The sequence below is a fragment of the Rhea americana genome, unplaced genomic scaffold (assembly GCF_003343005.1).
Source record: "Rhea americana isolate MKP2758 unplaced genomic scaffold, rheAme1 scaffold_122, whole genome shotgun sequence".
In the NCBI taxonomy this organism is placed as follows: domain Eukaryota; kingdom Metazoa; phylum Chordata; class Aves; order Rheiformes; family Rheidae; genus Rhea; species Rhea americana.
Window position 1 is genome coordinate 2,883,111 of NW_028185284.1, and position 12,997 is coordinate 2,896,107.

The window sequence follows — 12,997 nt, forward strand, 5'->3', positions numbered from 1 at the left end:
ACACAGCAGGAGGCTGAAGATCCAGCCAGCTGCCACAGAGCTGGAGTGCTGAGCCCCGTGCACCGATGCGCCCGGGAGGCAGGGGCCAGCCAGCAAGCCTGAGCACCCATCGGGGGCAAAGGCACCCCACAWCAGGCCCTTTGGGGGCTGCACAGAYRGCTCAGCAAGCCGGCGTGACTTTAAGTCCTTCTCCACTTTCCCCAGAAAGCTCATTCCCAAGGACCGTAGTGCACCTGACGGCCTCTGCTCCCTCTCCCCCACTGGCTCTGCCTTCTCTCCGGGGCCACAGATGATCACAGAGCAGCGCGGGCACAGCTATACTGCCCTCGGGCCCCGAGGGGGCCCAGCCCGAGCACACGTGCCTGGGAAAGAGGGCACGCACGAAGGATGGAGACAAGGCAGCGCTGGTGTTTGGGCATCCACATTTATTACAGGGCTGTGGCAAGCCTGGGGCTGCCACTCGCCTGGGCCCCTCCCGTCAAAGGGAAATGACCCATCCTCCTTAAATATTGGTTATAAAACAAATTTTTTTCCTTTTTCTTTTTCTTAAAAACCCATCTCTCTCTCCGTACTTTTTTGTCTTTTGTATTTCAGTACAAAAGCAGGGGCGGGCGCTCCGCCTTGCCTGCCGCTACCTCCGTAGGCTGCGCTGTGCCTGCCGCAGCAGCGTGTCGAAGTCCAGGGAGTCGAACTTACTTTTGACGGGGGCTGGATCGAAATCCTCCCGGTTTGAGTCTGGAAGACACAAGGAGAGGCTGCCTTGAGCCATGGGGAGACTGCCATGCTTCTGGCAGTCACTGCAGCGACTCCTTCCCATCTCGCTTCACATGCCAAGCTCCAGGGTGAGAGCTGGCCTGGCCTCCGTCACAAACCGCCGTAGCGCTGGAGGGACAGGGCCCTGGAGACCCATCCAACCTCCCTTTGGGGCAGGACTAACCCCAGCCCTAGATGCGGCTAACCCCAGGCCTGGCTGCCCCCAAAGAGCTCCCAGGCTGCAGGTCTGGGGCTGATCACCATTTGCTCTGTGTTCATAGCCCACTCCTCACCTCTGCTTGCAAGGCTCTGCCCACCCCAGCAGGCCCCTAGGACCCTCTTGAGCTTCTCCATCTTTCTTGAGGGTCCCAAACTAAACATAGCATCCAGGGCACCTTCCCAGGTGCTGCGCAGAGGAATAACCATCCTTGACCCGCTGGCTTCGCAGCAAAACTACCCTGGCCCCTCAGCCTCATTCACCTCTCCTGGGAGGCAGCATGGTAACAGTGAGCCAGTGCAGACAACCTGAATAGACATGGCCCAGATGCCCTCACCCCTTCCCCTGTGCATCCAGGAAGGAGCCAAGGGCTACAGGAAAGGGATGGGGATCTAGAGCGGTCTCCCCAGCTTGGGGGTTGCTGTGACTCACCCAGGTCGGCATAGTTCCTCCTGCAGAACTGCCGGCGGCCGCCAAAGCACAGGTCAAATGGCTGCTCATCTGGACGCCGCAGCTTGTGCCCACTCTCAATGGCAGCAAAGGCCTCCTCAGCATAGCGGTAGGTAACAAAGCCATAGTTGTCCCTGTACCAGACAAGGAAGGAGATCAGCAACACCACAGTACATTTGTCACCCTGCACCATCCTGCAACATCCGTCCCCTTGAGGGATAGGGAAAAGGGTAAGAGGAGCCATGGCAGGCAAAAGGGCTGCTCCGTGCCCCCACAGCTCTTACCCCTCAGAGCGGAAGTGCAGGGTGCACTCCTCGATGTCCCCAAACACGGAGAAGCGGTGCCGCAGCTCCGAGCGCGTCATCCTGCTGGGGATCTTGCCAATGAACACAACTCGCCGCTCCTCCTGTGGGCAGGGATGCACAGGCCCTGTGAGCTGGCATGGGGGCACCCCAGCTAGCTAGGCCCAAGGACTCACTGCCTCCAGGGCCTCCTGACGAACAGGTCCCTCCTCCACAAAGCACGCACCTGCCCATCACCACCCAGTCGCACCATGTCTTGGCCAGGCCTTCCAGCAGTGCTGCCTGCAAGGCCATACCCCACAGCTTTCTGAACCGTGGGGAGTGGCTAGGGAGCCCCAGGGCCTCCCATTCCCAGCTTTCCAGCCCCACAGCCCGCCCAGCACTCACTATTGCACGTTCCTTCTGGATGATCCTCTGCCTTTGGTAGTGGTCCTGCGCATCGTAACTGTATCTGGCAGGGCAGAAAGCAGATATGAGCTGCAGAGTCAAGCGGGGTGCTGAAGGCAGGGCACCTCRCCTAAAGCCCCATCCCTGGCTCCTGTGGCCAAGCAGCGTGGGCCGAGGGTGGCAAAGAGCTATTCCTGGGCCTGACAAGGCCAGCACCCTGGGGAGGCACACAGGGAGTAGGTCCACCCCTGCCTGGGAAGGGAGGCCAGAAGAAGGTTCAGAGAGGGCTCACATCCCTGCAGAGGAGCCCAGCTGGGGGAAGGTGGGTGGGAAGCGGGCACCACACTCACCTTCTCCGCCTGTTACTCCTCCTACGTGGAGAGGGGGAGCGGGACCGGGACCGACTGCGGGATGTGGATCTGGATGAGTAGGAGGAGGAGGATGACGAGGATGAGGACCTGTCTCGGGATCTGCCACATGACCCACAGCTGGAGCGGGAGGAGGAGCTGTGGGAGCATCTTGAGCGGTATCTGGGGGGAAAGAGAGACCCAGCATAGCACCAAACCCTCCCTGCACCCATCATTGTGAGGCCCCAGGGAAGACAAAGACCTCCGCCCTCCCACAACCCTGGGGTACCTAGTATCCCTACTCAGATAGGAGCCACCAGGCTCCCCAGGGCAGACAGAGCAATGGAAACATCTGCCCGAGTTTGATGGGGGCAGCAACAGCAGCATACGTTGCTCTACTCTGCTACAAGCACTGCAGTCCAACGGGCTGGGGGTCACAGCAGGCACAGCCTCCAAAGAGCAAGAAACTGTGGCATGTAGGCACGGCCTGAGGGGGCAAAGACTACTGTGCTGAGCCCCACAGCACACAGCCCCACTGCATAGCCAGCGTGGCAGTCCTGCGATAGCCCAGGGCCTGACTTGAGGGCTTGCGAGCGAGGAGACATCACAGCCTTGCTGGGACGAAAGGTCAACGTGCAAATGGCTGTGATGATCACTTTACAGGCAGGTCTCRGGCAAACGGCTGTTATGAGAGCCACAGGATGGAGCAGGGAAGGAGAATCAGTGCTTCCGTGCTTCAGAACTGACCCCTTTTGGCCTTGCTGGGTATTAGAGGAGGAAGCGCAGCCTTCCTGGCGTGGGGTTATGGGGAACAGGGCCAGTTTCTTTGGGGAGAAGCAAGCACAGCTGCTGTGCTGAGCTCCCGAAGGGGAGCACAGGGTTGGGGGTCCTGCAGGCTGAGGACAAGCAGGTGCTGGTGGGGATGAGAATAACATTGGAGCTGTCACATCCACCTTGCACTGAAAAGCCAAGCGAACAGAGAGTGTAAGTGTGTATGACTGCACCGAGGGGCATGGGATAGACTGGGACAGAGCCTGGCTTCCGGGCCCACTGCCTCCTGCCTGCAAAAGCGCTCCTCTGGCAGGCCCAGGCAAAGCTTCAGGGCAGCAGGACTGAAACCCCTCTGGGAACAAGCTGCACAACTCCCAGCCAGCAACAGAGTCCCTTCTCTAAATACRCTGTCCACAGGTGATCCTCACTGTGGACCAGCCCAGGCACCAAGCCCAGGAAGGGGCCTGCAGCCTGGCACTGCCACACATGCCATTCTGGGCATGCTCCTGGRTGACAGCAGGCTGGGACTGTACAGCCCACAAGGGACATTTCCCAGCACAGGTCAAGCTGCACTTGCTGAAAAAGCAAGCCTAATGTGGCACATCCCTGAGCCGCATCACTACATGCTCGCCCCCTTCTCCTGCAGCCCTATTGACCACTGGTGGAGGCGCCTTGGTTGGACAAGCCCTTCACGTTCAGCAACCAGGGGTGTCTCTGAAACTGGCTGACGTCCAGGAAGAGGCTGGTACCTCACCAGCTCCAGTGCCTCTCACCCCAGCTAGGACAGGCTATGCAGGAAGACATCCTGGTTCATCACCCAGACACACAAAACCACCAAAAGAAATGTTTCCCTGAGAGACCAAGCTGCCCTGCCTTGCTACACAGCCACATTGCTCAGGAGTGTTAGGAATCYTCTGATGCAGGTCAAGCCAGCAGGGCTTTTCTCTGCTCCAGCACCTCCCTGCTGTGATTGCTGCTCATCTCATTTCTACASCTGGGGCTGCACCAGGCTCAGAGCACAGACACTAATACCACGTTAACTCCCTGAGAAAGTGTGAAAAAGCTAAGCCTTGAAAATCCTGCGTGGGGACAGCTTTCCAAGCACACCTGCCCAGATGTGCCCCCCAGATGGGCCTAGCACAMCAGCCAGACACCCAACTGCCCTGGCAGAGCGTCACATCAGCTCTCCCAGTTTACACTGCGAGCTGTGCCTCACCTCAGAGTGACCACACGGGATGGGAGGGGGGAAGCCAGGTGCCATCACTATGACAGCAGGTCTGTAAAGTGGTGTCTGGGCCCCCTCTCAAAACACTCTGATCACAGCACAGCTGTGCAAGACATCAATGCCCAAAGAGTGTGTGGACACTCCACCACTTACCTTCTCCACCTCTTGGGTGGTGGGGAGAACGACCTTGACCGGGATCGGGAAGATGAGGATGAAGACGAAGATGAGGACTCGCTAGCTCCATCCGAACTGGAGCTGAAAGAGCGGCTGGCACGGCTCCTGCCAGCCCTCCAGCTGCCAGTAGAAGGGCTGGGCGAGTCCCGGGGTCTCCGGTAGCAGCGCAGGGACCTCTTGGCAGCAGCACGGCTGGGCTGGGCACTGGGAGTCCGCATTTCCTGGTCCCGACAGGGGGATGCGGCTGGAGATAGGAGCACCGAGGTTGGTGGGCTGCTGCACCCTGCRATGGCCTTGCTGGGGATGCTAGTCCGATAATCCAGGGGGGCTAGGCAGGCCTTCCCCAGGGGCTCCTGGCTGGACCCCACAGCGGTGGTGGGGGTTGGCAGGGTGGGCTTGGGCTGGTCCAGCGTCCGTTTAGTTAAGGAGGAGATGGGTTTGATAGTGATGTCCCGGTGGTGTTTGACGTTCCAGCGGGAGCCGCTCTCGGCCGGGGGCTGCGTGCCGGTGCTGTTCTCCAGCCGTGCCGTACCCGGGATGCAGTAATCGTGGTCTCCCAAGCACACGTGGCTCGGGGCTGAGCCAGGTGGAGCAGGCACTGGGCTCTTCCCTTGGAGCTTGCTCTGGGGCAGCTGTTTGGCTTTTGTGAGCTTGGTGGTCTTCTGGGTCCCTTCCTGGGGCCCYGACCCAGGCGATTTGGTCTTGGCCAGCAGTGAGACAGCAGGCAACGGCTTCCAGAGCTGGTGGGGAGGTGTTGCTGGCGGGGTGAGGCCTGTGGGAATATGGGGCTTTCAGGAGTGGACCCAGGCAAAGCAGAGATGGGAGCAGCTGCTTGCTGCAACCCCCTGGTCAGGACTTCCACCCAGCTCCTCTCAAGCCCTGGGGACCCCTTCAGCAAACTCCAGTCCCAGTGACAGTCCCTGCCAGGACACCACCAGCTCCCCTGCCAAACCCCTGCCTCGCTCCCAGGTATTACCTGCCACGTTGGCCAGCTCAGAGGCCTGTAGGCTGTCTGGGGGCTTCCTGTCCTGCTGGTTCTCGGATCTGAGAACAGGAAAGGAGCTTTGTCGTAAGCAGCAGCTAAATCCCTGCCCCATCCTTATGCCGCAGGCATAGGGGCAGGCTCACAGGGTCCCCCAACACAAGTTGTGGCACTGCTGCAGGACCCAGGCAATGGAGGTGGTCATGGGTCACTCAGCACATGTCCAAGCTGCCGCAGGCAGGGGACACACAGAGGGTCTAAGAGAGCTCCAATGCTGGAGCTGGACAGCCCCAACCTACTCGCTGTTGCCTTTGCCAAACTCTGCCACAGTCCCCTTACCACCAACTCTAGCCTTCAGCCGAGCAAAGAGCTGTAGCTCAGACTAGCTTCAGCTCACTCCCTCCTAGGCCAGCGGATGGAGGCCCCAGAGCAGTTCAGACCCCTGCCAGGACCAGGAGCTGTCCTGTGTTGCTGCTGAACACAGGGTTCAGCCTCACAGTGCCACTCGAGGCCCTTCTGCAGGACTCCAAGCTTGGACCCCAMGCTTGCACCCCAGCTGGAGCGCGATGTTGGGCGAGGCATGCAGAGATCTCCATACTCACCCAGAGCTTGCCACCTGCCRCCTGTCCTCAGAGGGCTGCACGGGAGCCTCCTCCTTCTTGGCTACAAAGACAGCACATATGTGAGGGTGATGGGAGGCTGTGACTGGGGGGCAAGGGGAAGAGACCCTGCATACGGGCATGCACAGACCACTCCAGGCACAGCAACGGAAATGCTTCACAGCAACCCAGCTCCTGCAGGAAGCTGCTRAGCATCCCCTTTCTTCCTAGGTTCATCACTACCCCCTTGACTGCCCCAGAGATCTCCAGCCACTTCCACAGGGCAGAAGGGGGATGAAGGCAGAGCAGAGATGCCCCAGAAAGATGGACCCAAGCAGGGTAACCCCAGCCCACAAAACCACCCCACTCCCACGCTGGCAGAAAGCGCAGACATCCTGGGGACGTTGGCACAGCACAGAGGGAACCCCGCAGGGAACGGCGTGCCGCATCCGCACCTTCAGACTTCTCAAACTGCTCCAGCAGGCTGGACAGGTCAGTGGCTTCGATGCCTGGGCCAAGAAGAGAATATGGCAAGTCAGGTCAGCCAGCAACCTCCTGGCATCAAGGGGAGGCACAGCACCGAGAGACTGGCCGCACGCTACCCCGTGCCAGCCTGCCCTGGYGACACGGCGCGCTCTGGGGAGAAGCAGCCACAATGTCTGTGGCGGGAGCTCTGCTCTGCACCTCTGGCAGCAGGGACAAGGTTGCCTGGCCCAGAAGCCCCAGGAGACACCAGTTTGGGTGTAAAAAGCCCAATCGATCAACCCACAGGAGGAAACATCCCRGCAGAGCACTGGGAAGAGACTGTCTAGTGCATGGGGCAACCCTAAAGGCAAAACTTTTGTCAGGAACACCGGCTAAAACCAGCCCTGCTACCCACAGCTCCCTGGAGCACCACAGCCTTGCTGCCTTGGGGTGCTCTGCCCAGCACCTTGCCATCCTGCTCCCGCTCACCGATCTCACTGATGAAAGCTTGCACGATATCCTTGCTGCTGTCACTGGGCTGCACGAGGCTGACGAGCGGCTGATGTCTCCACGGCCGTGCGGGAGGTGCCCTGGCAGACAGGCTGCTCTCTCGTCCTGCTTTTAGAGGTGCCGCAGTGGCCTGGGAGATGGGCTTGTGGCTGGGGGGCTCCTGCTGGGCAGCTGTCTTGGTCTCCAGCAAGATCTTCTCCTCTGCCCCCTTGCCTGGCCCTGCAGCCTCCTCCATGGGGTGGGTGACAGGAGACTCCCCAACAGGGACAGCAGCAGGAGACACCTCGGTAGGGCTAGAGATGACCGCTGGGGGGGCCTTCGTGAGCTGGGTGGAGGCCAAAACTGGGGGCTCCTCCAGGGGCTGGGTGGAGGCAGCCGAAGGGGCTGCTGCCTGCTGGGCTGGAGCTGCAAGAGGGACCCTGCTGGGTTGGGTAGGGGCTGCCAGGGGCTGGGCAGGGGCAGGTCCTGGAGAGACTTTGGGCAGGGGGGTCTCCCCTGCCAGCCGTGCCTGCCGCCTGGGGTCAGACACCCTGCTGGCAGTCGGCCTGGTCTGACCAGCTGCGACCCCCACCTCGCTGGCGGGGGCCGCGGGTGACTGCGCCAGGAAGGCGGGCGGCTCCGGGCAGCCCAGCGCGGGGGCCGGGGAAGGCTGCCCGTGCAGGAGGGCTGCGCCAGGCTGGCTGCCAGCCGGGAAGGCGGCAGCCGCAGCACCCTGCACGGCAGCTCCGGGGTCTCCGTACGCCAGGGGAGGCACCAGCGGTGGCAGGGGGATTCCCGGCCAGTAGGACGGCGGGGCCCACCCTACCGGGGCATAGGGGGTGCCAGGGCCAAAGGGAGGTGGGGGCGGCATGGCAGGCGGAGGCCAGGCCATGGCTGGAGGCGGGAGGCCAGGCACCACGTGAAAAGCATTGGGTGAGCCGGTGTTGGGCGGCGGGGGCAAACCATGGCAGCCCACGGGCTGCGGGCCAAAGCTGGGCCAGGAAGGCACTGATGGGTAAAGGGCGTAAGCACCGGCAGAGGCTGGCGGCATCCCCGTGGGGGCCGTCCCCGCAGCTGGGGGCACGTTTGGTGCAACAAAAGGCATCGGTGTTGCGGAGGGCAGTGGAGCAGCAGGGGGTGCCGGAGCTGGAGCCGAAGTGGTGGGAGCTTTGCTGGCAGAAGAGACAGCAACAGGGCTGGCAGGTTTCTCCGGGCTCTTCTGGGCRCTGGCTGTCTCAGTGGCTGGGCGCGCGGGCGATACCAAGCAGGGGATCTCTGCCAGCTCAGTCGGGGGCTCTGGGATGCTGGGCCACTTGCTGGCCACCTGCTTCTTGCTGTCCTTCCTGCTGCCTGGGCCAGGCTGCCGGTGCAGCATGCGCATGCGGTACTCTCGCAGGCTCAGGGCCTTGGGCTTGGCTTCCCTGGGCAGGCCCTCGGCCAGCTCTGCCGCCTGCAGGCTCTGCGGCGGCTCCATCCCCACACCCTGCTCCCCGCTGGGGAGCAGAGAGGCAGCCTCCGAGTTCCTGCTGTCTTGACTGACAGGCAGTTGTGTCCCCTCCTTGGCCTCATCCTGCTCTGCTGGGCTGGGCTGCACCACTGCCAGCAGCTCCTCCGTGCTTGGTGCAGTCTTCTCCAAAAGCACCACGATCCCAGCCTTCTCTGCAGCCAGGGCTGCACCCGCTGTTTTTGGCTCCGGGTCTTTTTGAGGCTCCACGTGCTCCTTTTTAAGTAGGGAGGCCCCCGCTGTGCTCCGGGGTCTGCCCCGGGGCCGGGGGGCCCGGTCAGCATGCAGCTCCATCTGTCCCTCCTTCCTGGCTCGTTCCAGCTGCTTGGCCAGGAAGTCCGACACCTGGACGGAGGGTCGCGCTGCCCGGCGCTGGCTGGCGGGCGCTTGACCCAGGGCCTGAGGCCGCGTGGAGCTGGCTGAGCGGAGCCGGTGGGCCACACAGTCCCTGCCTGGCCTGGCCTGTTCACTTTGGGCTTCCTCTGCTTTCTTTTTCCGACTCTTCCTTGCTCTCTCGCGCCCACGGCCCTTCTCAGAGCTCTCACGCTTCCCACCGGCCAGGGCCTCCGTGCTGCACTGAGAGCTGCTCACTGGACGATAGGCTCCAGGTGCTGTTGTCTCAGGTGGGGACTTGCTCTCCGGAACTGTGGAGGAGGGTTCCTTCTCAAGTGGCCTCTTCTCCCCCTCCTCCRACTTGTTTTCCTGGGCAGGGGCTCCCTGCAGCCCCTTGTGATCCTCCAGAATCGACTCCTCAGCACCCTCCTCTGCTTCTAGGAGCTGTGTTTCCAGGCCAGRGAAGGTAGGGGCCAACGGCTGCAAGACCACAGGGATCTCCATGCTCTCTCCCTCACCAGGCACAATTTCCAACAAGACGGGACCATTCAAGAGCTCCTTGGCCACGGGCTCACTATCAGGATCCAGGCACACAGTGAAGGTGGGTAGGCAGTAGGGGTGCATGGACTTCACCAGCTCACTCAGGGACACATCACCTGTGTTGATGATACAGGGGTCTTCACGCTCCTCCAGTGCCACTCCAGCCCCACTCACACAGAACTCCGCAGCCTCTACACCGCTGCCTAGCTCTGGGCTCAAAGCAGCCTCCTCCTCCTCTTCCTCCCCATCACTGCGCTGCAGCAGGGGCTGCTCTTGGGCCCGGTGTCGGCCCAGCTTCCTCTCTACCCTTGGGGTGCTGCACACTTGCTTCTTCGGTGGTGCTGGGTCCTCAAGACTGTGAGCAGCACGGTCCCAAATCAGGTCTTTGTCGGTCTGGGAAAGGGAACCAGAGGCAGTATCAGCTCCTTGAACTCGCAGGGCTTTCACCTGAGATGTCCCAGGCACAAGAAACAGTGGGTCTGCTGCAAGTCTGCAGCAAGACCCCTGGCAGATAAAAACTTGGAATACGTGTTCTACTCTCACAAAGAGAGATGACAGAGCCAGACACCCCCAACCCCACAGGGGTACCTGCAGCAGCCCCAGGCCTGCAATGCCCCTCTGTAAGGGCACTTCCCTCCTCCCACTCCAGCCAGGGCCAGCTTTGCCCTGCAGACATCACATCTGGGAGAGGATGTTTGCACTGGTTACAAAGGCAGGCACGGGCCTGCAGAGCCCAGGAAACAGACTGTGGTGCACATGTAACTTAACGTGTGGGGCAGAGCGAAGGAGCAATCACAGAGTCACCTCCTTCTGCACCACTCCCAACGCTGCCGCGCCACGGGCAGTAGCCATTTCACACGCACCGACACGCAAGCACTGCTGCTCTGAAACCAGGGCAGCGCTGCAAAAGCACGTCCAACCCTGACTGTGTCTCCCACAGAACCAGGGGGCAGCAGCAGGGACAGTTACCCCAGCACCACCTTGAGATGGGCTGCTTTAGCATCCACTGCTCAGGACTCACCTTCCCAACGACAGAGATGCTGCTGCTGCTGCTGCTCAGAGGCCAGAGACCCTTGGGCTGCTCCAGGGCAGGGCTCTCGCGCTCAAAGGACGGCCGGGATAAGCTGAGAAACTTCTGAAACTAGTGAGAAAAATGGATGGAGCATGAGGCAGTAGAATTCATACAAAGTTACCTTGCAATCCTTGCAGCAGTTTCTGCCTCTCCCCAGAGCTCTGCCACCCGATGGGTGTGGGACAGACCGTATCATAGTCCTGCAGAGACCAGGCATTTCCACCTGAGAGCAAAAACCTGGCACGCACACTCCCAGTTRGTCACAGAGATGGACACACTGCTTCCCTAAGCTTCTAGCATATTTCTTGCTCTGCATCAAATTGCACCCCCCGAGCTCTCACAGAGTCCCTGGGGCATCCAGACCTGGCTGAGCCCTTCTCTCACATACTGCCAGACAGCACTCAGCAGCCACAGAGACTGCCCTAAAGCACCGGGGACTAGTGTTGTGCCCCCTCAGGGCATGCCCATGCCAGGAAGAAGCTTGGCATCACCATGTTTGGGCATCTTCCCATGCATTTTGCGGTTGGGGCTGGCTTTGTCCCAGAGCAGGGAGAACCCTGCAACTCACTGAGGGATTCTCCCGCTCCCGAGGCGAGGTCAGCAGCTCCGCATCCACGACGGTGTCAAAGGGGGACAAGGTCTCATCATCCGTGCTGTCCAGGATCTCCGTGATGGCAGTCAGCAGGGACAGCTCATTCTGCGCATCCAGGCAGGCCTTGTTCTGCTGAAGGAGAAAGCCCAGTCTCACAGAGCGGCAGGGCACAGCAGCAGGACTCAGCCCACAGGGGAAGCTGCCACCCCTCACCCATGGCGAAAGCAGCTGCAGCAGCAACCTGCACCAGCCCAGGTCACTGTTTCTTGCACGTRCTGCTGGTACTGCTGCGAGCTTGCTGGGAAGCCCTCCTCAGGCCACAGCATGCCCAAGGCTGGGAGGTGAACCCCAGAGTCCCTGTTTGCTGCAACGGCAGGGTGGCCTCTGCGAGCTGCAGTCCCCTGGGAGCTGCATGCATGGATCACTTACCTCATTGAGGGAGAGGTCCTCAATGATGGAGATCACAGAGGAGTCGAGGTAGTTCTGCATCGTCCCCAGGATCTCTTCAGCCTCCAAGATGGTTTCTGCATCCAGTGATGTTAAGTTCAAGTCATCCTCCTCAAGGGAGAAGCTCTGGCAAGCAGCAGGAGGAACCAGGTAAACGCTTTGCAAACCATCACCATAGGCTCCCATCACCACCGGCCGTCTCCAGCTACCAGAGCCCAATGCAGTCTCCGTGAGACCCATGGGAGGCTGCACACTCCCTGCAGCATGGATGGATGTCCAACAGGTTTGTGCTCTGCCAGAGCTGTGTCGTGAACAGCAGCTGGACACGCAGCAACAACCCCAGCACCTTCAAACCCTCTTCCAAGCGTGCAAAAGAAGGGTAGTCAGGGACACAGTCAAGCTGCAGGTCTGAAGACAGCACTGGGACTTTTCTTCCTTGCTTTTTGGGAGAGGTCTGGACCAGCCCGCTACATTGCACAAAATCCTACACAGTGCAATGCCACTTTTGATCCTCACTTCTGAGACCCTTTCAATTACCACAAATGCCACCATACCAAAAATTCACACCTCATGCACTCAGAAGTTATGAAATTGGTAAAGACAAAATAACTCCAGAAATTCCCAGGATCTGTTTAATACTGTGCTCCTCTTACACATGACCAGGCAGGGAGAAGCGGGCTTCTCTCCCACACCACATGGACTGTCACATGCCCCTCTGACTCTAGCTGTTGGCTCTTTAGATAAGCCCAAAATGTTACAAAATTTGTAACAAATGTGCAGGACTCAGCAGCAGGGATGTATCCGGCTGCAATTGCCAGTCCTTAACCAGACATTTCTGCTATAAGCCTCACTGACTGTGTTCATGATTCAGGACCAAAAGAGCTTTGTTGCTACTGTTTCCTCAGTTACCCAGTCCCCTGACCTCTCCAGACCCCTCAGCCAGCTTCAGGGAGCTTTGGAAAACGCCCGATAACTTCAGAAGGAGGCAGCAAGGTCTTGGCACCACACCCTGCCCTGCCTTACAGGCTAACTCTGCAGTGGCACTGCCAGAAAAAGCCCCGCGCGCAGCGAGATGCTCGGCGAGGGCAGGGGCTGGCGGCCAACCTGGCCGAGCAGGGCTGCAAGGACGCGCGGCCCCTGCTATCGCAGCCACGGCCGGAGGCAAAGACGCAGAGCAGCCGTGTCGCCGGCACGAGACAGYGTTTGAGCTCCTGTTTGCAGATGGGCTTATGCAGAGATAACGCGGCCAGGGAAGATAACGGGACCAAGGACGGAGCCCTGGGAGAACACACCTCCCTCCCGAAGCTGCAAGGCAGCAGACAGTGAGCCTTCCTCCCTCCAAAACAGC

The 12,997-nt window shown here is 60.4% G+C and overlaps 1 protein-coding gene across 2 annotated transcripts; it reads right to left on the reverse strand.

The window, feature by feature from the left end:
* Positions 1 to 405: 405 nt before the first annotated feature.
* PPRC1 (PPARG related coactivator 1) lies at positions 406 to 12,703 on the reverse strand. Of its 2 annotated transcripts, none has more exons than XM_085325779.1 (13): positions 11,632 to 12,703; positions 11,179 to 11,331; positions 10,560 to 10,679; positions 7,162 to 9,931; positions 6,663 to 6,716; positions 6,211 to 6,271; positions 5,603 to 5,670; positions 4,606 to 5,398; positions 2,460 to 2,639; positions 2,110 to 2,173; positions 1,705 to 1,826; positions 1,403 to 1,554; positions 406 to 735 (listed from the first exon to the last, which is right to left on the reverse strand). In XM_085325779.1, the coding sequence occupies exons 1-13, from the start codon at positions 11,887 to 11,889 to the stop codon at positions 632 to 634; spliced, it is 4,899 nt and encodes a 1,632-aa protein (XP_085181905.1). In that variant the 5' UTR covers positions 11,890 to 12,703; the 3' UTR covers positions 406 to 631. The 2 variants fall into 2 exon arrangements, with proteins under 2 accessions (XP_085181905.1, XP_085181904.1); XM_085325778.1 differs by having other exon boundaries at positions 11,179 to 11,334.
* Positions 12,704 to 12,997: the final 294 nt, after the last annotated feature.